This window comes from Toxotes jaculatrix, chromosome 8 (assembly GCF_017976425.1).
Source record: "Toxotes jaculatrix isolate fToxJac2 chromosome 8, fToxJac2.pri, whole genome shotgun sequence".
NCBI lineage: Eukaryota > Metazoa > Chordata > Actinopteri > Toxotidae > Toxotes > Toxotes jaculatrix.
In genome coordinates, this window is record NC_054401.1 from 21,716,554 (window position 1) to 21,741,774 (window position 25,221).

Below are 25,221 nucleotides of genomic sequence, written 5' to 3' on the forward strand. Positions count from 1 at the left end.
AAAAACAACAAAAAAAACAACAAAAAAAACAACAACAAACTCAAACTTCTAGATATACGCAATGCAAAACACCAGCTCATTACATTAAAATGTTTATAAAAACAGTAATCTCAATATCTCTATATAGTTCATTTGTAAAACGAAAGTTAACATTTACTTTTCCTGGGTCTTTTGTCACACAATCTTCTTTACAGCGTTGGAGAACACTCCACAACGCAAGTCTCTCCATACAAGGCCCAGTTGGAATATATGACCGATGTACCAGGGCTTTATTCACAAACATTTGAACATACACTTTCCAACATTGTACCCAAAAAGGTCAAAACTTAAAAAAAAAAAAAAAAGAGTCAAAATAGAAAGCAGAACTGCAGATCTGAATGATCTGTAAATACATACAACACGTTTTTTTTCTCAGTTGTTTTTTTTTTTTTTTTAGCAAATAAATTAGAAAAGCTGAAGAGCCACAGTTGTCTTGATGCATTGACCAGTTCTTGTTGTCAACACTGAGTCTACATGGCTGTGTGAGTGTGTGTGTGTGTGTGTAGATCAGTGGAGGAGGAGTTGCTGGGAGGCACAAGAGGTAACAGGAAGGCAGGAAGAGGACAGGCAGTTGTCAGGCCCCTGGTTGGTGAGAGCAGGTGTGTGTGGGGGGGTAGGACAGGTCAGGTGTCCCTTGTATGGAGGAGTTCTGAGGGATAGGAGTGCAGTGGTGGTTGAGGGGGGTTCCTGTGTTGTCTTAGGCTGCCTGGCACTCACTTGAGTCCCCGTGGACCCAGTAGCAGATCTGAGCATATTTGAGGGGTGTTATTCTTACTGCCACATTGTAATCCTGTTGCATCCCGTCCCCGTTTACATCCACCCACTGGTGACCGGAGAAAACCCCAATGATCTTCCTCTTCCACTTTTTCTTACCAGGCTCTTTGAGGCGAATGTAGACCCCAGAGCCGCTGGAGCCAGGTTTGGCATCGCAGTACTGATAAAGTAAATCATTGGATTCCTCAGACACAGAGCAGAACCGGTAGACCAGGTTGCCAGGCCGGTCATCATCAAAGCCAGAGAAGTGGATCCTCCCAGCTGGGAGCTTCTTGACCGAGGGGATAACACCCAGATCCATGTGCTTGACTTTTGGGGCTCTCTTCAGTTCCAGGACAGCGTAGTCATAATCTGCAGCCAGTCCGTCAGACACACCTTTGAACCAACCCTTGGGAATCTGGGTCTGCTTGACCCTGGTCCACCTAAATGAAGGTTTCTCTGATTCCGCACTTCGCCGACTCCGGTTCTTCCTACCTTTCCCCTTTCCTTTACGGTCCCCTTTCCCTACATTCTCTTGCTTTTCCTGGAGTTCTTCTTTACCTTTGTCTCCCTTTCTCCCCTTTCCCTTTCCTCGTCCTCCTCTCCCTTTGCCTCCTTTCCCCCGTCTGGACTTCTCCTTCAGAATACCAACACGTAGCTTCTGTGCTTCATTTAGATAATCCTTCCCATCATGGATGCAGTGGGCAGCTGTCAGCACATGCTTAGGTGACACCAGAATCCCAGAACACCCTGTGGAGATCTTCACAGAGGTGGCGAAGGGATATTTGGTAGAGAACTGCTTATCAGAGATGGTGAAGCGGGTGTCTGTGCCGTACACCTCCCGTTTGTGGCGGGAGCTGGATGAGGAGTTTCTGTTCCAGGTTGCTGCCTCATTAAGACCTTGCACAGAAACTGAGGTATATGTGCGGGTGCCATTCTCGTAGACCGTCTCGTAGGACAGGAACTGCTCCAGGTCATCCAGAGAAGGTGTGGGGATGCGACGCTGACACTCAATCCCACAGGTTCCACTTAGCTCCGGTTTTGGGTGGGCTGAGTAGTTAGGACTGCTGAGTTGCACAGTACGCCTTTTCCTTACCAGAGGCACCTTCCACTGTGGCCAGGTGTACTCATCATCGGCTGCGTTCTCCTCAGCAGCTACAGCCGCCGCCGCAGCTAGTACCATCACCGGGAGCAGGACACAGAGGGGTATGGGGCCCATTGCTAAGTTGGGCCTGGCTCTGTAACATAAGAACAGAGAGGAAAACCTTTCAGTTAGGTAGAAATCATGAATCACTTTAATGATACATTCAGCTCAGTACAACATTGAGTTTCTTTTTAGCCAAGCTAAAAAGAAACACCTTCTGTTAAAAACTCTTTTGTATTAAATAAACAACATAGCACCATTTCAGGTCCATAGGTAATTATCAAGTCTGTCAATTACATGAGTACCTGTTTCTAGTAGCATCTAAGGAGAACAATTGGGAAGGATAATATGAGCATCACTGCAGATTGTTTCAGGTCAGGCTAGAAAAATATATATACATGGTTGTATATGAAGGGTGGTGCAGTGGTTAGCACTGTCTCCTCACAGCAAGAGGGCTCCAGGTTCAAACCCCGGTCTGGGCTCTTCTGTGTGGAGTTTACATGTTCTCCCTATGCTTGTGTGGGTTCCTTCCACAATCCCAAAAACTTGCACATTAGGTTCATTGGCTACTCTAAATGTGTGAAAATGTAGTGAAAGTGTGTGCGTGAGTGGTTGTCTGGCGACCAGTCCAGTCCTCTCGCCCATAGCTGGGATAGGCTCCAGTGACCCTGATGGATCAAGCGGTATAGAAAACGGATGCATGGGTTGTATATGAATCTATATGTATTGTATTCAATGAAATAGCACAAAACAAAAACACTGAATGCTAGTGACTTTTATGAACCCTGGACTTTTCTTCCCGTGCCACCATGGGGCCTAGACAACTATTTGAAATTTAGTACATAGGGATATCCAAGTTAACCCCAGTGTAAATTGTAGTAACTTTTGTTATGCCATGACTTAAAATGTTCTATGGTCAGGTCAAATTTTTAATTTGACCAACACTTTGCTTTTTGAGTAAATCCCTACAAAACTAGAGGCTTTCCTACCCTCAGCTGTGCTTTGTGTTCAGTGTAAATAAACAAATGTTAGCATATTAGGATAGGATAGGAACTTATTATTAGTATTAGCACATTAAATCAGATGGTGATCATGGTAAACATAACAGCTAAACATTCTCATGTGAGCATATTAACATGCTGATGTTAGCATTTTGCTCAAAGCACTGCTGTGCCTAAATGCGCACCAGTAAGTGTGAGATTGCCATACCAGGTGTAAAGATGTAATGTTATAGTGATATCTGTGATGCACTTCAGTATTTTCTGTGTGTATTTTTCACCTTAATTAGACAGTTGTTAGAAATAAGACAGGCAGGAAACAATGGGAGAGAGAAAGGGGCATAACATGCAGCATTGGTCCTCAACTGGAATTGAACATTGTAGTTGTGTGGCATGCATTGTAACCATTTGCCTATCAAGTCGCGCCAATGCATTGTTGTTTGTAAGCAATGTATTGTTGTTTGTTCACCTCAGTGTAGTAAACAACAAGACCTATTTTAGGACCAAGTTAATATCTCAGGAACCACCTATTAGAAACAAAGTCAACCAACCAACCAGCGTGTGTGGGTGCTGTACATGGTCTGTCTGTAAGATTCACTTACTAAGCATCTCTACTTAGTAAAACAGCTGAAATACAGTACAGTTTTGCAGATACTTGATCTTGCATGGAACCAGAAAGGTCAGTAAACAGCCTTTAATCAGCTTTAAGTATGTCAAACATGTGGGCAAACTCTGATTTCCCTGAACTGAGAAGGTCTTATATCCAGTGTTGATGTGTCCTGATAAAGAAAAAAATAAACAACTCTATTTACTGCCACAGGGAGGCAGTGTAGCCCAGAATGCTAGAGACAGACTGAGTCCAGAGCTACAGACTATGACTTGGATAAACCTGCAGACTGTGACAGCACAACACACTTTTTTCTTTTTTAAAAAATTCCTTAAAATGCACAAGTTCGCAGGAAAAGATTGGTGTCATTATTCATGGGGGAAATAGCACTCTGTTTGAAATATTCTCAAACTCTTAAAACATTTCTCTAGAGCTGATACATTTGCTGTGTGGTTTAGAGCAGATTTACGTCCTCTGAGTCTTGCTGGAGGCTGCGGGCAGCGAGAGGGAGAGGATGAACCCTGATCCTCTGAATGGGCTGAGACAGTGGCTTGGAGGTTTGCCACAATGGTTAACCTTCTCTCTCAGTAATGACCATATCTGGTTTCCCAAGCTCCACTTCACTCCTTGTCCATGCACACAGAATGACATCAAACATAGAGCCTATGCAGGCTGCAGACAGCCTGCTGGTTCGTGCTTCTACTGTATGAGTGTGATGTTGCCAATAATCCTGATACCCCTATAAAGAAAATTACAATTTGGGTGTGTTTTAATAGATTCAGCAGACCATCACTTAACCATAGAGTAGGAGAGCTTCAGTACGTCAGCATGGCTGTGGTGATGAAGTCACACAGGCCATTCCAGACACAAGGACAGAAAATCATTTGGATGCTTTTCATTGAGAAGCAATGCAGCAGGAGTGAAAATCCAACAGTTAATTTCAAACTGGAAACCAGAGCGAAGCAGCCATTGGTTCTGGCCGTTTGAAGGGTTTAAATGGAGTGTGGCAGACAGGCTGACATCTGAAGCGTTCAGCTGGAGGACAGATCTTTGAGGGGGAATGTTTCGGATTGGCCAGAGGGTCCACAGACGCACATTCCCTTTCAATTAGGTGTTAGTGCAGCATGAAAATGAGGCATTGCCTGATTTGGCAAAGCTCCCAAGAGACTCAGCTGAGTCTCTTGGGAGCTGAGGTGATGTATGGCATCACCTGTGGATCACATCAGCTCTTTCTCATTCATTGTGGCAATTCTATCCAAACTGCTCTATTTAGCTAAGACTGCAAAGCATTCCCTTTTCATTCCAGGTTTGTTTGTCAGTTTGTGCCCTGCCATCCAGCTCAGCCTGACTGCAGAGTTTTTGGCTTAAGTTTACCACATAGTGTCTAATAAAACATACCCAGTGGCCAACATCTAACCAGTCTGAAACAGACGGTAATAAAATACAAGCCCACAAGAGCTGTAAAACAGTCTCAATAAATGAGAATACAAAAATGACCCTTAGTTTCTGTTCAGCTTCACACTCCCTCGGTCAGACTCAGACATAACACAAATCCAGAAAGAAAGCCTGCAATTATTCAGCATAGAGTGGAAAGTGATATGCTGCCATGATGGCTTTGGTCATAGAAGGCGTTCATTTCAGCTAAACTATTTTCCACTGCAGTCAGCTGAACAAGAAGCTGTGTGCCCTCTCCATCCCTCTGAGGAGGGAGTCACAGGAAGGCACCCAGGAGACAAAGTGACCGAAGGATGGCGCTATGGCACAATTGTCCATCTCCACTTCAGTGAGCATGGGTCAGCGTCTATTGTCTAGTTCAACGCCACCTTTATTAAAAGGGGTGTTTTCATTCATTTTGACCTATTTTTTTACAGCTTTAAATAAACTTCAGTTCTCAGGCTTAGAACGTCTGAGCAACCACAGACTCATCAGACAAACTCTGTGACTGACTTACATCATGAAAATGTAACCAAAAAGTCTGATTTAGAAAAAAAAAATTAGAAATGTCTTAGTAAAAGTCTAAGCCATAGATTTTATTATTCTGAAATCATTTATATTACTATCAGCATCTTAATGCAAATAAATATCCCATGACTGTAGCTATTCAATGACATGTGAAAAGCAAACATCTGTAATTCCACATCTGCATCACCAGCTGTATGTGAAAAGAAGGACAATGCATCTTTTAACTGTAGAGAAACCTATGCAAATATACTTCAAATATATTACAAGATGTGTCATTACTTAATTAACATCATCTAATAATAATTACAATAATTATAATAATACTCAAAATCCTTCAAAACAATGTGCATAAATGAGGAATATTATGAACTTATACAACTATAAAGTCAACTTTAATCTCCCGGAAAACAACAGTTGCATCCACAAAGAAAGGACGCGACAATCCAAACCGTCAGAGAGTGAAAGCATACAAATATGAAATAAAGTATTAAAAACAAAGAAAGAAAGAATATATTTCCCTTATCGCTTCATGGAGAGATCGTAATATTTGCGCAAAAACGACAAAAGGCGTCCTACCTGCTTGCATCCGATTGATGGATTTGCCAAATCCGCAGTGTATTGTTTGTTTCCCTCGGATATACACAAATATGATCCCACTAGAAAACAAACGGGTGTTACTGCATCCCAGACGTCCTGGTATCAGCAGGGCGACGGCTCCCTTCTCCTCATTACTTCTTCAAAGAGGCTGAGAGAAAGTTGCAGCCGGGACGTTCCGCTCAGGCTGCACTTGATGCTGAGGAGGAGGGAGGGAGGTAGGGAGGGAGAGAGTGAAGGGGGAAGGAAAAAAAATCTGTGAAGGACTGTTTTTTTTTTTTCTTTCTCTTTTTTTCACTTGTGACAAAAGCTGTTCACATTTGGGTGGGACCAGACCGAGCGATCTAACTAAAGGCTGAATTGGGTGAAGTCAGTGGTCTATTCAGCAGCACCGGGAGGTGTGTTGTGTGGCTGCGGGGCTGCAGCCAGAGAGAGAGGAGGAGAGAGGGGGAGAGAGAGAGAGGTGAGGCGAGCCTCAGTCAATGAGCCTCTCTGCGGACTGTGAGGGAATTAGTTCCACTGGTCTCAACAATAGGTTTGGGAGGCCTTTCCATCCTGAGCAGTGTGAGCCTCCACATCTGCAGCGCTTTTCTTCTACAAGTGAGAAGTAGTTTTGTGTAAATTCGCCCAAAGTCAGTCCCTGTCCCCTGACATAGAAGTGCTGATGCTTGATATTCACTAAATGTTTGATATTCCTTTGACTCATGTGCAATAAACACACTACAGGTGGGTAGGGGCCCCCAGTAGGGATCAGGACCCTTCCAAAGGTGTAAAGATCAATCTGATAGTGTAAATGTGGATCATGAAACAATAATAGGAAAAGAGAAACAAAATCCTATAAATGTTCTTCTGACTTGTGTCTAATCTGTTTGCTTTTTTATAATAATAATAATAATAATAGTCATATGTTTCATATGTAAAATATTTTATCTGCAAAACAATAACCAAACTCAGTTGTTAAATAAGTGTAATGGAGTAAAAAGTACGATGAAATGTGTTGGAGCAGAAGGGATAAGTACAGTAGCAGGAAATGGAAACACTCAAGTAAAAGACAAGCACCTCATAATTGTGCATAAGTACAGCACTTGAGTAAATGTACTTTGCTACTTCCCAGCACTGTGTTGGTGAAGCTGCTTGCAGCTCACAGACTCGTGCAACCTGTGATAAAGGATTTCATTTAAGCACTGCTTTATTTTAGAGAGGTCACTCTGCAAAATCTCATGAACCACATACTAACTGACCACCATGACGTCAATGCTTATTAGTTAAATCAAAAGAGGTCACATGTGTCATGTAGTCATAGCTGCCCAGCGGATATATACATATATGATCATCATGTTTCCCCAGAGAATCCTTTAAAGTACGGATGGATGAATGATTTGTCGACAACCTCTGGTTGGAGGACAGTGTCTGTGAGGACATGACAGCCCTGCTGCCTCCACATGCAGGAGCCATGAGACCAGCTAAGATCATTTTTGTGTTTAGTCTTTTCATTATGCAGGGTCAGGACCAAAGGGAAGAAACCAGGGCCTCTGGCTGACAGAGGATGAATGTCATGGTGACTGGTTGAAGTCTCAATGAGCCAAGAAAAGACATGGAAAATATGTGTGCAATGAGGGAGAGAAAGAGGGAGAGAAAGAGGGAGTGTGATGATACACATCTGGTTTAAGAGGGAATGAGGAGTGCAGGATGTCATTTGCAACAGACACTGATCTTTGTGTAATCACATCTGTCACTCACTTCGATGTGCAGTAGGCTTCACACCAGCTCTGCTGATTTGGTGATAACATTACACCTGTGTGTGTGTGTGTGTGTGTGTGTGTGCGTGTGCGTGTGCGTGTGCGTGTGCGTGTGCGTGTGCGTGTGGGGGAGTGAGAGAAAGAAGACTTAGGTGGCCTGCACACCTGACCAGCATGTTAAAGATCAAGATGGATGCTCATCCATGTGGGTGGTGATCACACACATGCGTGTGCAAATTGTATATACAGCTACAAAGCCTAATATTTTCTGAGCAGGATGGCTTAGCATGAGAGCTGCATGTTCTTACCCTCCTCCTCCCTCTGGGTGTGGTCCTGATTCTTCACTCAGGCTCAGCATGTTAATGAAACATAGCTACATTTTGGGAGATTGGCCCATTGGTCAATGAAAACATACTGCAGGGACTGGAAACATACTGGGGTCCATTGTAGATCACTGGCTCTATTGTACAATGCTTAGACTTTTGCCTAGTCATGCTCAGAATATTAAATTATACCAAAGGCCACACAGTCAGTGGAAAAACATTGTGTATGTGACATCACCCAATGTGTTTTGCAGAGACTTTTTGAAGCTGAAGCTGGGTTACCCCTCACCACCATCTTTCTCTAATTACTGAAGCCACGTATCTAAATTATTTAGGCAATAAGTGTGGGTGGAGAGGAGGTGGGATGAACACATTACAGCCACTATAGCTGAGGATCCTTTAAAGTCCTCCAGTCATAAGTGTGTTTTTTGTAATGCTTCTTCATTGTTACGTTTGAGCTTCACTCTATGTGCAGAGTTTTCACAATCATCTGCTGAAGGCGGGACGGTTTCTCTTTGCTCACCTTAAATCTCTCTGTACGTGTTCTCATGAGCATGACTGTCATAGTAAGTTTGGAAGCCAGTTGTGGTCCAACATACAACCTTACACGAGTGTGATGTGTAAATTTGAAACCCACAGCGTACGTACATTGAGAATGGACTTTTCAGTGAAATGGGAGACATCTTGTGTCCATCAGTTAGACCATTTGCATAAGGAGAAAAAGCAAATGCAACTTTATTAATTTTCATTCTCTTCCCTATCTTTAAAGATCTTTAAGTCAAGTGAACACGTTCCTGTGAGACCCTGATCTGTTTTGGATTTATTTTCTCCCTAAAGTTTGAGAGAGTTTCTTTGAGCTAGCATTTAGTGGCCTTTAGAGGAACTGCAGCGTCGAACTCCAGATCCAAACAATGGTGGCTGTTGCTATGACTACCACCACTGTCTAAGATGGGCTCAGATATACTACGTAATGTGAATGGTGTATAAAAGTTTAGTTAAATGAAGCTTCAAAAAGAAAAAAGTCTTAGTTTGAATAGTTACCTACAGTTAATAAGCATATTGTATGATGATGTTTAGGAGCAAATATTCTGCTGTGGACAGATGCATGTCTTTAGTATTCATGTTCTTATGACCCGCTGTCCAAGACAGAGACTGTCTTGCTCTCCTCTTCTCAGAGGCCACTCAACATCTCAACACAATCACAAACTGTGAGCTCTATTATCACAACCATAACACATTCAGACAAAAGAAACACAGTAAATATGCCTGTTTTCGGTTAGGCTCAAGATCAAAGGTCACAGAAGAGGAGGGAGACAACACAGAGAGAGTTGTCCACGTTCCCAACTCTGTGGGCTCCCAAATAGAAAAGCAGTGAGTGATATTTCTGGTCGGGGCCATGCGGTGTGGATAGAGGGGCTTTTGTGCCGGGCGTCACACCCTCACGGGAAGTGCTCCCTTTGCGCTCTGCTGTGGTAGATGGATGCTTATTGGTGGGGAAGCTAAGTTTCAGGAATTTCATTAGATGTGTTTGGGTGTACTGGATGCAACTTTCCCTGCCTTCACAGCAGTAAACCAGCAAATGGGTGCGGCTTTTAACGGAGCACACCACGTTTTTGGGGGGAGAGGCCTTCTGGTTAACTTTCATCCTTGCGCAGGCATCTTCCCTGACTCATACTATGATAAAAAAAAATCTTCTAGTGCGTTTATACTCTAAGTGATTTATTGTCTGGAAGTCACTGAGAAACCATGAACTCCCTGATTTGAGTTACGATGAATTTAAGAGATCACAAAGTTGTTGTTTTATTTCCATGTAAAACTCTGCCTCAGAGGACCTCATTTCCCTTTTCTCTGTGTATAGCAGTATACATTAAAGGCTGCCTACACCTCTGCACAGACCACACTAATAATCCAGTTCAGAGGGCTGCACTGACCCTCAGTTCACTTCCACAGGCTTTATTTTGGCAACTGAAAGGTCTTGTAGCTTTGCTCCACGTGAAACAGACCACCATTGATATGATAGGACTCTCTACCTCACTAGCCCTCTCTCTCTCTCTCACACATACACAAACATTAATACAGTGTATATATAGTAAATGTACATATATAAACAGTAATGGGACAGTTAGTTAAAGGTCTTGCTTAGATCCACATACAGTTTATAACCTCTTTTAATTGTAAATATTTGGGTAAATGGTTGGCATGCCGGCTTTCAGAGAGGAGACTGTACGTGATGAAAGGCTGACTGAAGTCACACGTGCGCCTTTAAATCTCATGCGCAAATGAACAGGCAACCACAGTCCCGATGCAAAGATGGATTTGTGAAGGCGGGTCATAGCACTGTCATCAGCTTAAAACCTTCTACTTTCAAGAAAGACAACTTTTCAGGAATAAAAAAAAAAAAACGTTGTTGGACTGCTTACTATGGGAGTGAGTTGCTGCCCCAAGTAAAGGAGTTTGACTGTCTCGGGGCCTTGTTCACTAGTGAGGCTAAGATTAACTGTTAGATTGACAGGTGGGCTGATGCAGCATCAGCAGAAATGTGTACTCTGTCCTAAACTGTCTTGGTGAAGAGGGAGCTGAGTCTGAGGGTGAAGCTCTCGATATGCCAGTTAGTCTACAGTCCAGCCCTCACCTACGGATCATAAGCTTTGGGTTTACATACACAGCAAGTGACAAACATGTTAATTCTGAACATAGTAGTAACTTATTCATCAGTAACAATTTGTTTTCCTCCAAAATATCGGATCGTGCAACAGAATACCCACGTGCAGTGAATACAGCATTATTATACTTTTTTATGGTTATTGTTAGTCATAGTGACAGCACTAGGTTAAGGTCAGGGAAAGATCGTGGTCTGGTTAAATGTCCACAGTGACTTCAGACACAATGTGTTTTAACACGTTTAATGAAAACCATGATCTTTCCCCAGCCATAACCAAAGTGCTTTTGATGCTTAAGCCTAACCACAGACAGGACTATGCATGTAAACTCTGGTCTTCAGTGAGACAGTCATGCACTTTGTATGTCCACCATCCATCTCAACCAACACTTGCTGACTCTGCGTCTGCTGATAAATGTAGCACTGCATTCATCCAAGAAAATGTGTTGCCTCTGAGCAAAATCTGTCCAGAGATTATGTTGCCACCACAGTGTAACAGGAAAACAGTTTAGCTGTATATGAACATAATTTTTAGGAGACAGTGTTGGTCAGGTAATATGTAGCACTCTGATATGCAGATTAACCCGCTAAACTCAGCCTGTCTCCTAAAACAGATCGGTATGTATATCTATCTCATCTGTAACTCTCTCTGTGTGTAGCCTCATGTTTACACTGCCTGCCCATAATCCCCTGCAATAAAAACATAAAAATATCATTCTACATCACACGCCTGCACGCACCTAAAACATCCACTGTAGATGTTGTTAATCCCTTCTTCACTGAGGAAAAAAAAACGAGCCCTACAGGTAAGAAACAGAGTGCCTGTTGCTTTTTTTTTTTTCATGGCTGAAAATGGTATTTGGACACTTGAGGTTTTTCAGCCGTGATTGATGACCTTGTAATTTGTGCTCCAGTGCAGTAATGGTTAGTTCAGCAGTCCAGAAGCACATGAAGGACATTGACTTTAGTTGAATTCCCTTTGAAAAGTAGAAATAAAAAGTAGAAATAAAAATAGCAAGCACTCTCTGTGCTCTTTGACTGACCTCTCTGTCACGTACAGAGATCTTCTTATGCTGTACATACATGGAAGAGTTTTACCTTTGGCTTGATACTCCTTCAAGTACTGAAGTGAAGACTCACGTTTGAAGCAGCTCCGAATTAATTTGTTGTTAGAAAACAGCTCTTTAGAAATGTCTTCCCTCCTCATCCATCCCGCTAGTGTCAAAACATTTAGCACAGCTGAGAAATCTGGGCTTGAAAAGAGGAAGCAAAACAAACACAAAGACCAACCCTATCTCTTATCGTGATAATAATGTGTACACACCAGGCAGGGTTGTGTTTTAAACAAAAGTTTGCACAAGATGTTGGCTTACATGAAATTAGTTCCCCCACTTTGAAATAACTTTAACGCCAAACATATATTTTGCAGATTATACAGTAGATGTACCATTGGTGAGGCTCATTTGGCAACACATAGGAAAGTGGAACCCAACAATTCATCCCCTGTTGTTGAGCTGAGGGTAACAGAGCTGCAGTGTGTCCTCATTGAGATGAAACTGTTTATACACGCAGAGACAAACACGAGGAAATGTGACATTTATCCCAGACAGGCCTCTTGTTTATAGTGTGGATTTGGACAGAGGAGGTGTTTTCATTTCACAATGTGCTGCCAGGACTTGAGACATGTGAGAGGAGGGAGGATTCAGAGAGAAAAGGTATTTGTTGAGCTCAGATGTTGCAGATATTTGTTAGAAGAACTGATCTCATTAAAGAAGAACTACTGTGTATCTTCAAACGCAAACATGTGCTGCTGAAGTCTCCCTTACAAACACACACACACAAAAAAATAATGTGATAAATTCAACTATACAGAAGGTACATACGAGTTGGGACATGATAAATTCATATTATGTAGTTTTTGACATTTCAAATGTTAAAAACATTTATTTCACATGTGCTTTTTTTGTAAAGGAACACACACACACATCATCACAGACATGCAAACAAACCCTCACAAGTCTGGAATGTTTTCACACAATAAGATTGAAGTGCGGAAAGTAGAAACGAGTCTGTGTTTGCATGTTGAAAGACATAAAGAGACTCACATATTGTGCGGGGTCATGAAGGTTACGTAAACACACTGTGTGACCAGGTTAACACTAATCTCTGTCCTCTTTCCTGGAGAAGAAAGGAGGTTTTGTTGAAGTGCAGCGATGACGTCTCTTTGCTCATTCTGCCAAATGCCATTTAGTCGTTTGACTGGAGAAGCTCTACTGTCTCTCTCTGGCTGAATCTTCGCCCTCTGATGTTCAATGCCTCGTTCAGTTTCTGTTTGGCAAACCTTGACCTGTCAGCTTTTTTTCAATCTGCAGTCATACTGAGTTCAGTGGCACACCTTGTCTTGTGGGTACAGTCATTATTAAAAGGGCCAAAACACACCCACTCATTCATGCTTGCAAGTAGAAACGCACACACACAAACTCTGTGCCTGAAGAGGCAGATTTATTATTCAACTGTTATTGAAAAGTTACTTTAAAAATGACTCTTACTTTGCTTTATGACTTACCATAAAGAGGAACAAAAATTTGATTTCTCTTCACTATATTAAAGGGAATTTAAACTGGGATAGTGCTGCAGCTATTGTGCATGTTTTTCCATTTTTCAAAAGAGGATGAAACCCGTTTTAGGAAAGTCACAGCTTCTACCTTCCACCCTCTAGGAGGTGGTTGTTTCCCTTTGCAGCAGTCGCCTGACATTTTAGAGCTGGTGTTCCTGGGATGTACACTGTCAACATCTGTGGTGCCCTGATAACTGAAGCATGTCATAAGTTAAGTTTCTGTCTAACAACTTTTAACCATATTTACATAAAAATTGTGAATTATTGTGCATTTCCACCCACTACTGTACAGTAAGTATTAGGAGTTGGGTGTCTAATTTTAGTCTCAAGTCTTTTGGCGAAAATGTGTATTAGTCAAATTTTAGTCATTTGATTTTTGTTCGTTTTTGTCAGTGACATGTTCGTCTCATTTTCATTATACAATTTTAATCAGGTCTTCAGTGCATTTTGAGGTTATAGCTGTTGCCCTCTTTGTGTACAGTTACCATGGTTACAGGTGTCTCTTGCAAGGTGTCCATGTCCCTCTGCTCTGCAGTAGTGCAGACTGACTCACCTCAGAAAATCCAGTTAGCATTTCCGATTCTAGAACAGCTGTTCGTGCTAACCTAACTTTACTGCAGCTACCTGTGCTGTAGGATCACTCACCTGATCACTAAAATCATTTTCTGGGCTTAGTTTGAGAGGAGACACTGTATCGTCCCATAATATTAATACTATGATATTTGTATGGTGAACATGTAGAGGACAATTTAGATGGAACCCCAACATTAATCTCTCCTCCTGATAACAACACCAAAGATACACTTAATAAGTGCATTAGTTTACCTTTTTGTACATGTCCTCATGCAACCTGCATTTTTCTGTAGTTTATCTCAGTTGTTTCTTTTTGCCGCCTCTTGTCTAATTTTCAGTGGATTGTGGATGAATTTAGTCCATAAAGGTGTTTCTTCTGAGAACAGGTGACGTCAGGTGTTTGTTGATGAAAGGTGTAATACATTTCGTCATAGTTGTCGTTTTCAGAGGTTACTTTTTATTTAGTTGTTGTCTTGTTTTTGTGGTGAAAAACAGGTTATTTTTTGTCATAGTTTTCATAATGAAATGAACACTGGTGCATTGTGATAAACAGTTGGTGGTGCTAATTCTCCAGTACGTGCCACAGAACTGTTACAGAAGAAGAGGGCGCAGCAAGATGATGGCATTAAAATAGCCACAGCCAAACTTCAAACAAACAAAAAATATGATGGAAATATGGCTGCAGTCAAATTATCATGACTGCATCAATACCATCAATGGCAGTCGTAGGCAAAAATTCAAGCTCTGTGGAAAGGGCACTGCCAAAAATAAATGAATAGCCCTACAACTTTTTTCAGTTTGACTTTAAAAGTAAAAATTTTTTGTTTTACAAAAAATGCCTTATTGCCAAATTCAAAAACCTAGTCTAGTTTATTGTGATTGTTTCTGTTACTTGATTACTCAGTTTTTAAAACAGTTTTCTAATCTCTTAAACTGTAAGTTTTCACACTTGTAGGTTCTCAGACCCTGCAAAATGTGAAAAATAAATGCAAGTAGTAAAATGATGAAAGAAATTCAAAAATTTAGATCAGAAGATCTGAAAAACTAATGCTCTTAAGTCGTCAGTAGCCATAAACCTCACATTCATACAGTATAACCTTTAAAAGCAAAGGCTTAGCAGTAGCTTCCTCAGGATATGTTCAGGGCTTCCTTAACCCAACCCGGCCTATTATGATCAAGCTCCTTCTTGCAGTACACACATGTCAACTCAGCTTTCTCTAATAATGCAAGACAGAAAAGCTGCAGCTTAAAGCTTTCTCTTTTTCCACTTCTCCCTAAATATCCATGGACTCAAACAGTGGGTCATTATGAAGCATGATCAGTGAAAGGGCCCATTGATTTTGGGGGGCTGGGGGAAGGTCATGTATGGACTCATAGGGAGAGAGAGAGAGGGAAAGCTAAGTGGTGAGGGAAGCCATGTATGTATGTACAGCAGCAGACTTGGAAGTGCAGCGCTCCTCAGGAATCCCTCCAAAACATCCACCCATTTCCTCTGCTGGTACTGAAGGTGCTCAGCAGGCCCAACGCCTCCGAGCTCTTTTGTGTGTTTTCTGTTCTGGGTCCAGACAACAACAGTTATGGCTTCATAAAAGTACCTAAAGGAAGGAAATGTGGTTCTTGTTCAGATTTTCCTCTGCCGGTGATGATACTTAGATGCTTAAGCTATGGGAAAGGTTGTTCAGTAAGTCTGTGAACCCACTGCAGAAACAAACCACACAGAGTTCATTGTACGCAGAGTTTATTGGTCCGAGGTAATGATAATTAAAGAAGCTGAAAGGTCAGAGTGCCTTGGAGGCCGTGACAGGTGAGCACACCTTCATACACGTGAGAGGGACTGTTTCACTGAAAAGCTCTCGTGTTGCTTTGCACTTTGACCTTTGTGCCTTTTCACCTATTGGCTCTATTTCACATATCCAAGATCCACTGTTCCCTGTGGTTTGAAAGAGGGGTTGTCCTGCCACCATGCTGGAAAATCAGAAGTGTTTTTGCTTGCTCCCAATGGCTGCACTCAAGTGCAGGGTAAAAACAAATACACAACATTGTTGAAATCTGGGATTAACACACATATTTTCATACAGTATCTTACTAGGAGCTGTTCATAGTGTCACACTTAGTTTCTCAGACAAAAAGGGCCACAAATAGTTGTGTATCAAAAGAGAAAAGGGAGCTAGAGAGATAAGTTTCTCATCTCTGCACAGAGGAGCATTTTCAAAACAGAAAAAATGACCTGAGCAGAACAAAACCTGCAATGAAACTATTGTATAGAGTTCCCAGTTAGATTACAGTATTGTCCACTTTAATTTGACTGATTGGGTTTTCTCCTTAGCCAGCTTTTTTTTTTTTTTTTGCTACCAGTTTTTTTTCAGTAAAACAACTCTATTTCATTAGTTAGTCCTGACATAAAACCCTAGTGTTGATGGCTGTTACAAAGCTACTTCTTCATTTGCCAGCAGCTGTAGTGGTGGCCGCAGTGATAGTTAATGGTCCAGAAATTCAAACAGAGGTGCAACTGTATTTATCTTCCCTCCTTTTTCTACACTTCACTGAGTGGAAAGATATGTGGCTGAGAAAATAGCTAGCCCTTTACCTTACGTTTCAAACAGTTGTTCAGCCAGTCATTTCATCCACTGCTCACGTTAGACTCACCTCCGACAGCAGCAACATAAGACAGACTTCATTTGTCCCTAAAGGGCCGTTTTGAGGCAAGGTACACAAAACACGCAAATCATCTACATGAACTTGGAAAAAAATAAAGATTCTGTAAAGATTAAAATTAAAAATGTTGAAACACACAGGGGTTAATGACCCAACATCACAAAGGCAGATCATGTCAAAAAGAGCATGTGATCAATCCGTGCCTGAACTAAAGTGACTAATTCTTACACTGCAGCTGTTCACAACCTCCCTCTCTTTGTTTGTTTCTGAAATACATTGCTAGTGGCATTAGCTTAATGATGTTGATCATTTGTGCCATTGTAATTGTCAGTACAAGAGTTGATGATCTAAATGGGAAAAGAAATTAGCTGATGAGAAATTAGCTGATGAGAAATCAGCGAAAGCTATCTAACCCAGGTGCTTTGTTTTTCTACATGGTCATGTACAGAGTTCAAAATAAATAAGTCCAAATTTAAGCTGTATTTTTCTTTAAACTTTCCATTCAGCAGGAGTTGCAGTTCCCTTGCCTCTTATCTAAAGAGCTGCTGATTCACTATCTCAGCTTTCAAAAACCTGTATTGCTCAAACCTTCATGTGAACTCTGTGCCTTATAGTTTATAAAGGCAGGTGCCAATGCAATCAGAAGGTATGGTTTCCCCACTCCATAGAGTCTGGCTGTAATTACATTTAATGACCACGTTTGTGAGTCCTTTACCATCAGCTCCAGTGCAGGAAGCACGGCCAGGTGTTTCTGTCAGTATGCAGCAGAATAAATGGAGATGAGAGGGAAAACCATATGTTTGTGGGTGATATGATTCTCAGTAATTGTATTTGTCTTTGTCTGCTGCCTCCTCCTCTTCCTGACCAGAAAAGCCCCACAGGGATAAACAAGAGTCAAAACACAGACGAGAAAAAAAAAAAAAAAAAGGCTGCTTATGATGCAGACTGCATGGATCAGAAACGTACACTGTCTGTGTGTATATATGTGTGTGTGAGTCAGGATGTGTCTGTTATTAAGATGCAATAACAGGAGATAATGTCTGTAAAACACCTGGTTCAACAGGGTCAGTTGATTAGGACAGATGATGCAAATGAAATCAAAAGAAACGTGCCTGTAGTTGCTCTAATAAGCACATACGGTCTATTGTATAATCACCAATCATTCTGTTAATATTACACCTGGGTGATAGGCGAACCTTTCATTTCATGTTATTACATCATTAGTAATAGCAAGCTTTTATGTTCTCTTTCATCATCTGCAGAGCTCCTGGGGTCGAAGTAGCAGCTCAGCAGCGATCGTTGACTGGCCTTGACTGTTGACCATCCTTCACCTCCTGGAAAGTGAGTAATCTAAGCATGACCTCTGCTGTGTCTGCGCAGCAGCTTTTGATTTCAAACACTGCTTAAGCAAAAAGTTTCTCCTGGTCAGCTTCTTTCTCTTCTCAGTACAGTGAAGTCACAATGCAGAGGTAGAGCTGATCATACAAAGGCTTGTTCTGGCAGACTGGGTTTTTGTTTTGGTTTTTTTCTTTCTTTTCCATTTGCTAAATGCGGTGTCTTGCAAGATGCAGCCTATACCCAATTCATGAAAGCCTTTAATATACATTTGTTGTTCTACACTTGCTCTCTGCTAACCCTGTCCTGGGACACAGAAAGTGAGGGTCATAACATTTCTAGCTCTTGAACTGAAAGGAACAAAAGGAGAACTGAGAGCTGAACTGCTAAAAGGAAAATTCTGGACTTCAGTGAAAGAGTAGTAGAAGTAAAAAATCCTTCACTTTCACTCCTTGCAAACTTAAGGAAAAAGCTGTTTAGCAAACTCCCTGTGTCCTAAAACAGGCTCCCAATTTATTTAAAATTTAAATTTAAAACAGCTTTTAAATTCTTTAAGACCAGACCCTTAATGTCTGTGGTACAGAAGCTGAGGTGAGCACACACCCACTGAGACATCAGGGCATGACTGTACAAAATATCCCTGTCACGTTAGCTAAAGCTAAAGTTTTTGACTATTTTTTTTGCATGTGGTTTGAATATTTGATGTGTTATTGAACGGCTTTTTTGTTTCCATTTTGCCTGATAAATACAAATAAAATAATGAAGATATCTAGAAACATCTTAAACTTTCGGTAATTGTCACATTTTAATTGTTAGAAGAGAGACAAATAAAACAGATTTTTTTAAACTTTAAATCACATAGGTTATATTTAATCTGAAAACAACAATAAAACTCAATAAAAAACACATACACTAAATACACTATTTTATTCACACAAGTGTAGTGTTCGACTTTTAGCTGTTGGAAGATAAAAGCATTGTAGAATCTGAATTTTCTCTTTTAATTTGTTCATACACGCAGACAGGTAGACAACTTCCCTCACAACATCCAGCTGTTCCAAAACTGTGATCAACCTTCAGTGGGTGGGCTGATGGTGCTTCGCAAACTCTCCCTGCATTCCTCATGCCCTTCCACTGCCAAGTAGCATCATGCCTGAACCTCAAAAATAACTTCCAGACTTCTTCCCTGATACAGACAGAGATGTCAGATGTTTGTCATCCAGGTTAGTCATTCAAACAGGGCATGGAAACCTGGTAAACAAGGTGATTGGGAGGGGCTTGGTTTTCTGCTGCTATATAAGGAACTGCTGTGGCTGGAGACATTGATCAGTATCGAGTAGACACTGACCTCAGCAGTGCAGCTGATACTAGTCTGAATCTCTCAGCATTCACAGCTGTTTTTCAAACTTCATTATTCAGCCAGTGACGACTTTTTTCATCTTACAATTGTCTGGTGAAATTTTCAGGTTCATAAGGTGGAAGATTACTTACAAACGTTTTTTTTTTTTATGAGTTGTAAAATTTCTCCAAGCAAAACACATTGGATTATTTAAAAAAAAACTATCACCAAGCCTAAGACCTTTTAGTTTCTGAAAGGCTAATAGTGTGGACATACAGCATGCATTTAATAATAATTTGCAGTCAAGGCTACACTTTAAGCCACTAACAAACTAGAGATCCTAACTAGTCCTGTTGATGCCCACAGACCACATCTTTGTTTTAAACTTTTCTACCTTTTTAAAGGCCCTGAAAAGATATTTTCTCAATCAGCTTCTTACTTTGACTAAAGGAGTCAAACTATGAATATACACTTTTCTGCTAGAGTTAGAACATATTAGGTTAATCCACAAGGCAGAGTTCTGTATTTGTGGTTTTGTGTGTGTGTGTGTGTGTGTGTGTGTGTGTGTGGAAAAAAGTTGACGTCACTTATTTCTTATGTCAGAAGTTATCAACATTTTAATCATGGCGCGTTGACAGCTGTGGTTTGTTTGCCAATGCTTCATCAAATCAACCTGATGAAGCAGATACACACTTTTTTGTAAGTAAAACACTTAATAAATAATATCTATGGATGTTTTTTTTCTTAACTCTGATTCTGACTTATTTAGTCAAGAATATTAAATTATTATTGGGAACTACAGAAGATTTGAAGGACTTTAAAACATCTGTGCTCTGGAGAGAGGGATGTTTATCAGAATTAGTGGGTTGAGAAATAACCTGCATGGTACCTGCATGCTGTAGGCAGCGTGTCTGGATCAGTAGCTGCTGATCACAGAGTGAGTACTCTCAGAGCTTAGTCAGGCCTGTCCATTTGGCAGAAGTCTGATGTTGACTCTGAACCTTGAGGACAAAGGAGACTGAGTCAGATGCCAGAGGGAACCATGCAGTACAAACCCCTGTGACCCCATGTGAACCTCCACAGCCTGTTGGTGCTGCATTGGTAGTTCAGGTTTATTACTCCTGTAATAAACAAGAATGGAGATGTCCTGTAGAGGACACTGTATTTATAGTTGTATAATTACAATCTGAAACATTGACAGATAATTTCTTCACTAGTAGCAGATCGACGATATTTAAATACAGCTGCAATGTGGCTGTTTTATGTGAGGAAATGATGTGTGGATTCAACAAGCTCAGACAGTTTCTCCAGTCAGAGCATGGTTGGGATGTTGCATACAGTTTTAGGGATGTAGATGAGGGAGGAAGAGAAAAAAGAAACTTATACACACATGGTTCAACAGGGAAATACACAAGTCCTGAAAACCTTTCATGTCTGACACACTGGTATAGTGAGTGAGGACTCAGCTCCTCCTCATACTGTATCCAGGTTCTTACAAAGATTTGCACTGATTGGCTGAAATGAAACGGGTACAACATACTGATCTTGACAAATCAGTTGGTTTCGTGGTAAAACTGTTGTGAAAAAGTAGCAGTCACCCCATTATCACGAGGTATATGAACTGAGGGTTGAATAACCTTTCTCCCCCTCCCAGAGTGCTGTGGTATTCCTTACTGTCAGACTCACAGTTACCTAATGTTGCATAACTTTCCTGCTCTGTGTGAAGGCTGAAGGTTGACCTTGGCTTCGAATATCCTCACTCTTGTCACAGGTCTCAGACACATCATGTCATAAGATGATTCGTTACGTATTTGAGGCAAATGCCGTGACTCATTAGGGGAAAACTGAGGCATAGTTTGAGTCCTATATGGTACAACATGTATGCTGTTTGTTAGACCTGACAAATGTCCTGGGAATGCTGCTGCTCGGTGTGACAGTTACCATAACACAATTATTATCACTATTACTGCTGCTTTTGCTATTTGTAATCTACTGCTATTATCACTATACGTATAGTAGTGCTTATATTATATATAAAACTACTGGAACTTCCACACATTAACTGTTTTGCTGTTGCTATGGATTTTCCTCATATTGCTTTCATTCTGGTCAAAAGTTGTTAATGTCTTCAAATAATAAACAGTGTTAATTTGTTTAAATTAACACGTTGTTTGCAAAGTTAGAGGTGTGTATGGTCCCTTTGGTTTAATTTTACTTTGTTTTTATTAACTATGCTAAACCCTTTTAATATTAGTGAAGGGTGTAATTAAAAGATTCATTGTAAGGGAGGCTTGTGGCTCCTCTGGCAGAGGATCAGACAGGTTTAATTTATCGGGTTCTGGATATTCTCACATTAATATAACATTAATAACTCTGCAGCCTAATCCACACACTTTCACATTCTTTCATATAAGAATTAAGGCACTAAGGAATAAAACGGTGCTCCAATAACCTCCCCTGCACCTGTCGTTCGGTGACATGACACAGAGAGACTTTGCTCACATGAGGACCTCCAGTGGATTATTGGAAACAATAAAACAGCCTCCTCATTGATAAGGGGAGTCCTGGCTCTTCTTAAACTGAGTGACTACACACGCACCCGACATGCGACCAGAGGTCTGTGGCAGGACCTGCGTATCCACTTGTTGAGTTCACAATAGTTCACCGGCGTCGCTCTATTTAAAGAGGCAACAACATGTCACACGGTGTGGTCAGACGGGAGTCGATTGAAACAGAGATGCACAAGTCCGAAGACAAGAGCAAAACCTTCGTGTACACCAAGAAAAGGGGCTACGATGTTACCCGAAACCCTCACCTCAACAAGGTCAGTGCGGAGACACAGGTTCTGCGAGGTTTCTGTGAAACGACAAGCTTGGCTAAGCTAGCTGATGCCTTCAGGCGCCGTAGGAAATGGCAACGACCAAATATAAATGTCAGTGTGTCCGAGGAAAGATGGACATGTTCTGTAATATCACGATTTCCGCGGTTTAACTAACTTTTACGGGGTGGAGAAGGCCCACAAGTTATAAATTGTCGGCCCATAACAACGTTTTACTAATAAGTGGCTGTAGTGCTCATGTTAAAGACATCTAGTTTACAAAGGTCTTAAGTTTTGCCAGAGATTCATTGACGCTCCTCCTCTATTCACTTTATAAGCAGCAAACACCAAAAATATTTAAGATATGAGGCATGCATTAAATATTTTAGACGGAGTCATTTGTATCGCGGACCCCTATCCGGAGCCCTCAAGGAGCTAGTGAATGCAGCACTGGCCAGGAGGTTTAGGTATCAGCTTTAGACGCGGTTATATTTAGATTTAAAGAGACCAAACGCTGCTGTGACACAGAGAGGGGCTTTTGTTTATATTGACCTGTCTCGTATTTCCTTACAGAGCCGTGACTGTGTCGTTGTTATTGCATTATTAATGCTGAGTGTGGACTCATCAAGTCTGTCTCCCTCCCCACAAACACTACAACCTGTGATTCAGCAAACTGTGAAAAGCTGCTGTGGCTGATATCATACTGAGTAAGATAAAATGACCACTGCCTCTGTAAACTACCTAAACCAAATATGGCTGTATATCAGGTTTTCACTTGCTTTTCTTAGAGTAAAATGAGGAACTGTGCTGGAAGTTGCTAAGTCATGCAACAAATAATGCTGAGCAGTATCCGTCTTTGCAGCCTAGATCATGAGATGAAGATATGACTTTGCATGTTCCCACTGTGATAAAAGCCTTTCACTGTAGTTTGCGGAGTTTTCTAACACGATCCCTATGACCAACATTTGCTGCTGAATTCACCTGTTTGTTTGTTTGTTTGTTTAATTATTTATTTTAACACCCATGCTGTAAATGTATCTTTAACAAAAGAGCCTCAGGCAGCCTTTGAGCCTTTCCAGTGTTTTCCTCTGGTTTGTGTGGTGGGATGGGGCCCCAGAGGTCAAGCTGAGGGGACAGGGTCTCTGTCCATGGTGCTGACTGACCATCAAAACAGCTGGTTGAACTCAGGGTCCCTCTTATGTCAAGTGTGCCCTGCAAACACTGAGTGTAGCCTGACCACTCTTTGTCAATGTCAGGCTAATTTTAGAACTCTTGCACAGTCTATTTTTTCCTCTCTGAGCATATTTCTGAACTCTCACTGGCCAAATATTTCCCCATTGGCAGCTAAAGGAAAACATTAAAGCTGTAGGCCTATCTGTGGCAAATCTCAGACCTAATCTGGTTTACTTTACTGTCAATCCCCAGATACAAATCCAAAATATGAGAACACTGAGAGGCCGATCGCTGTGTGTTTTTGGTGCGAAAGCAGTCCCAGCCTGATAAAAGCTGTGGGCAGTTTACCACGGCTGAAGGAGTTGCCAGCCTGGGTGGTGTCAATGCTGAGCTGATAAGCGAGACAGTGGAGTTCAAACAGGCCAGTGTGTTTGGAGTGCAGGGTGGTGTGGTGGTGCCTGCACAGAGAGGTCTCTGTCTGTTAGGCAACTTAATGACGCCACTCCTCAGACCACCACATACACACCAACCCTTTGTGTGTGTGTGTTTGTTTTCATGTGTGTAAGCGTGCATGGTCCAGTAGGGTGAGTGAGGTGAGGTGTGTATACACAGATGCATTATGACTATTAGGAACAAATTAGGGCATCCTTTGTAATCTGGGTGAGTTAAACCAACATACAAATGTCATGTTTTGTGGAGCAGTGGTTGTGAAAATAAACCAGACCAGATGTCATTGAGAAAATGTGCACCACTACATTAGATTTTAGTTGGACATTAGCTGAATTGCATTATGGTCAAAAACAGAAGGAGGGTCTGTTCTTCTGGCTTAGCAACGAAATAAAATAGAGACTAGAAACAACAGACATCCTGTTTGTGACAGAAATGATAGGGTTTATGGGGACATATCCTGAACCTGCACAACCTGATGATTGTTTCACTTGCAAAAGTAATGTGAAGATGGAGCGTGGAGTGTGGACGGAGTGTTTCAGTTGCTTTTTTTTCCAGTATATTTCACGTGATAGAAAAGACATGTTCCTGTTTTAGTCAGTCCTGCTGTCTAGGCGTGAGGTAACTCCAGGAAACTGAGGAGGAGTGAAGGAAATACAGAGACTTAAAAGCACTAGTGAGGGGAAGACAATAGGACACAGGTGAAGCAATCAGGTAGGTGGGAAAAAACAGACAGGAAGTAAAATGATAACGGACACACAAGGAAGGTCATTTCAGAATAAAACAGGAAATAGATGCAAAGAGTTGCTCAGTGAAGCAGACCGCGATAGTTTGTCTATCTGCTGCCTCAACTCATCACAGTGCACAGCCCAGTAAACATTATCGGCTTTAAGTTGTACTTTAATGTAATAATCCATATTTGCTCTCTGTCTGTGGTGTGGTGCTCAGTGGTCACAGCTGTGATGTTTTGAACTGCACATTCGAGAGATTTCCTATTATATCCTTTGATTTTACGTGTACTTTACATTCTTTTACCTCTCTTTTGTTTACTCAGTTGTTATTGTGTTCAGCCAGCTTGAGCATTCTCTTCTCCTGCAATGTAAATTTGTCCTTCAGACAATGGCTGGTGTCTTTCACCAGAAAAATATTTGCGTTTTGTGTTCATCTACGTATTTTGTCACTATGAGATTGGAGCAGTTGCAAGAAAGGACTTTGTGGGGTTATCCCTGATCTCTTTCACTGCTCTTAGAAGTGCTGTGTCTTTGTACTAGCCTCATTTCTATCTGTGTAGCTAACCACTTGTTGACTGTCGCCAAATATTGAGATGAAGTCAATATTTGGTACCTGAGCACAGGTCTTGAGGCCACCCTGCTTTCTTGAATCCTTATTCAATTTTTCAACATCATCCTCTGAATGTTTCAGAAAATAAACTTCGATGTTCATGTC

At 41.3% G+C, this 25,221-nt stretch overlaps 2 protein-coding genes across 2 annotated transcripts in view; one reads left to right on the forward strand and one right to left on the reverse strand.

Moving 5' to 3' along the window:
- Nucleotides 1–351: 351 nt before the first annotated feature.
- prss35 (serine protease 35) lies at nt 352–6,236 on the reverse strand. The gene is made up of 2 exons (XM_041043424.1): nt 6,080–6,236; nt 352–2,030 (listed from the first exon to the last, which is right to left on the reverse strand). Exon 2 carries the CDS (start codon nt 2,009–2,011, stop codon nt 737–739), a length of 1,275 nt encoding a protein of 424 aa, XP_040899358.1. The 5' UTR covers nt 2,012–2,030; nt 6,080–6,236; the 3' UTR covers nt 352–736.
- Nucleotides 6,237–22,002: 15,766 nt separating this feature from the next.
- The window catches only part of me1 (malic enzyme 1, NADP(+)-dependent, cytosolic), a 73,683-nt gene continuing 70,464 nt past the window's right edge, over nt 22,003–25,221 (forward strand). Inside the window, exon 1 of the mRNA XM_041045421.1 lies at nt 22,003–22,161. Within this exon, the coding sequence (XP_040901355.1) occupies nt 22,033–22,161 (129 nt within the window). The 5' untranslated portion in view covers nt 22,003–22,032. The remainder of the gene's footprint in view (nt 22,162–25,221) is intronic.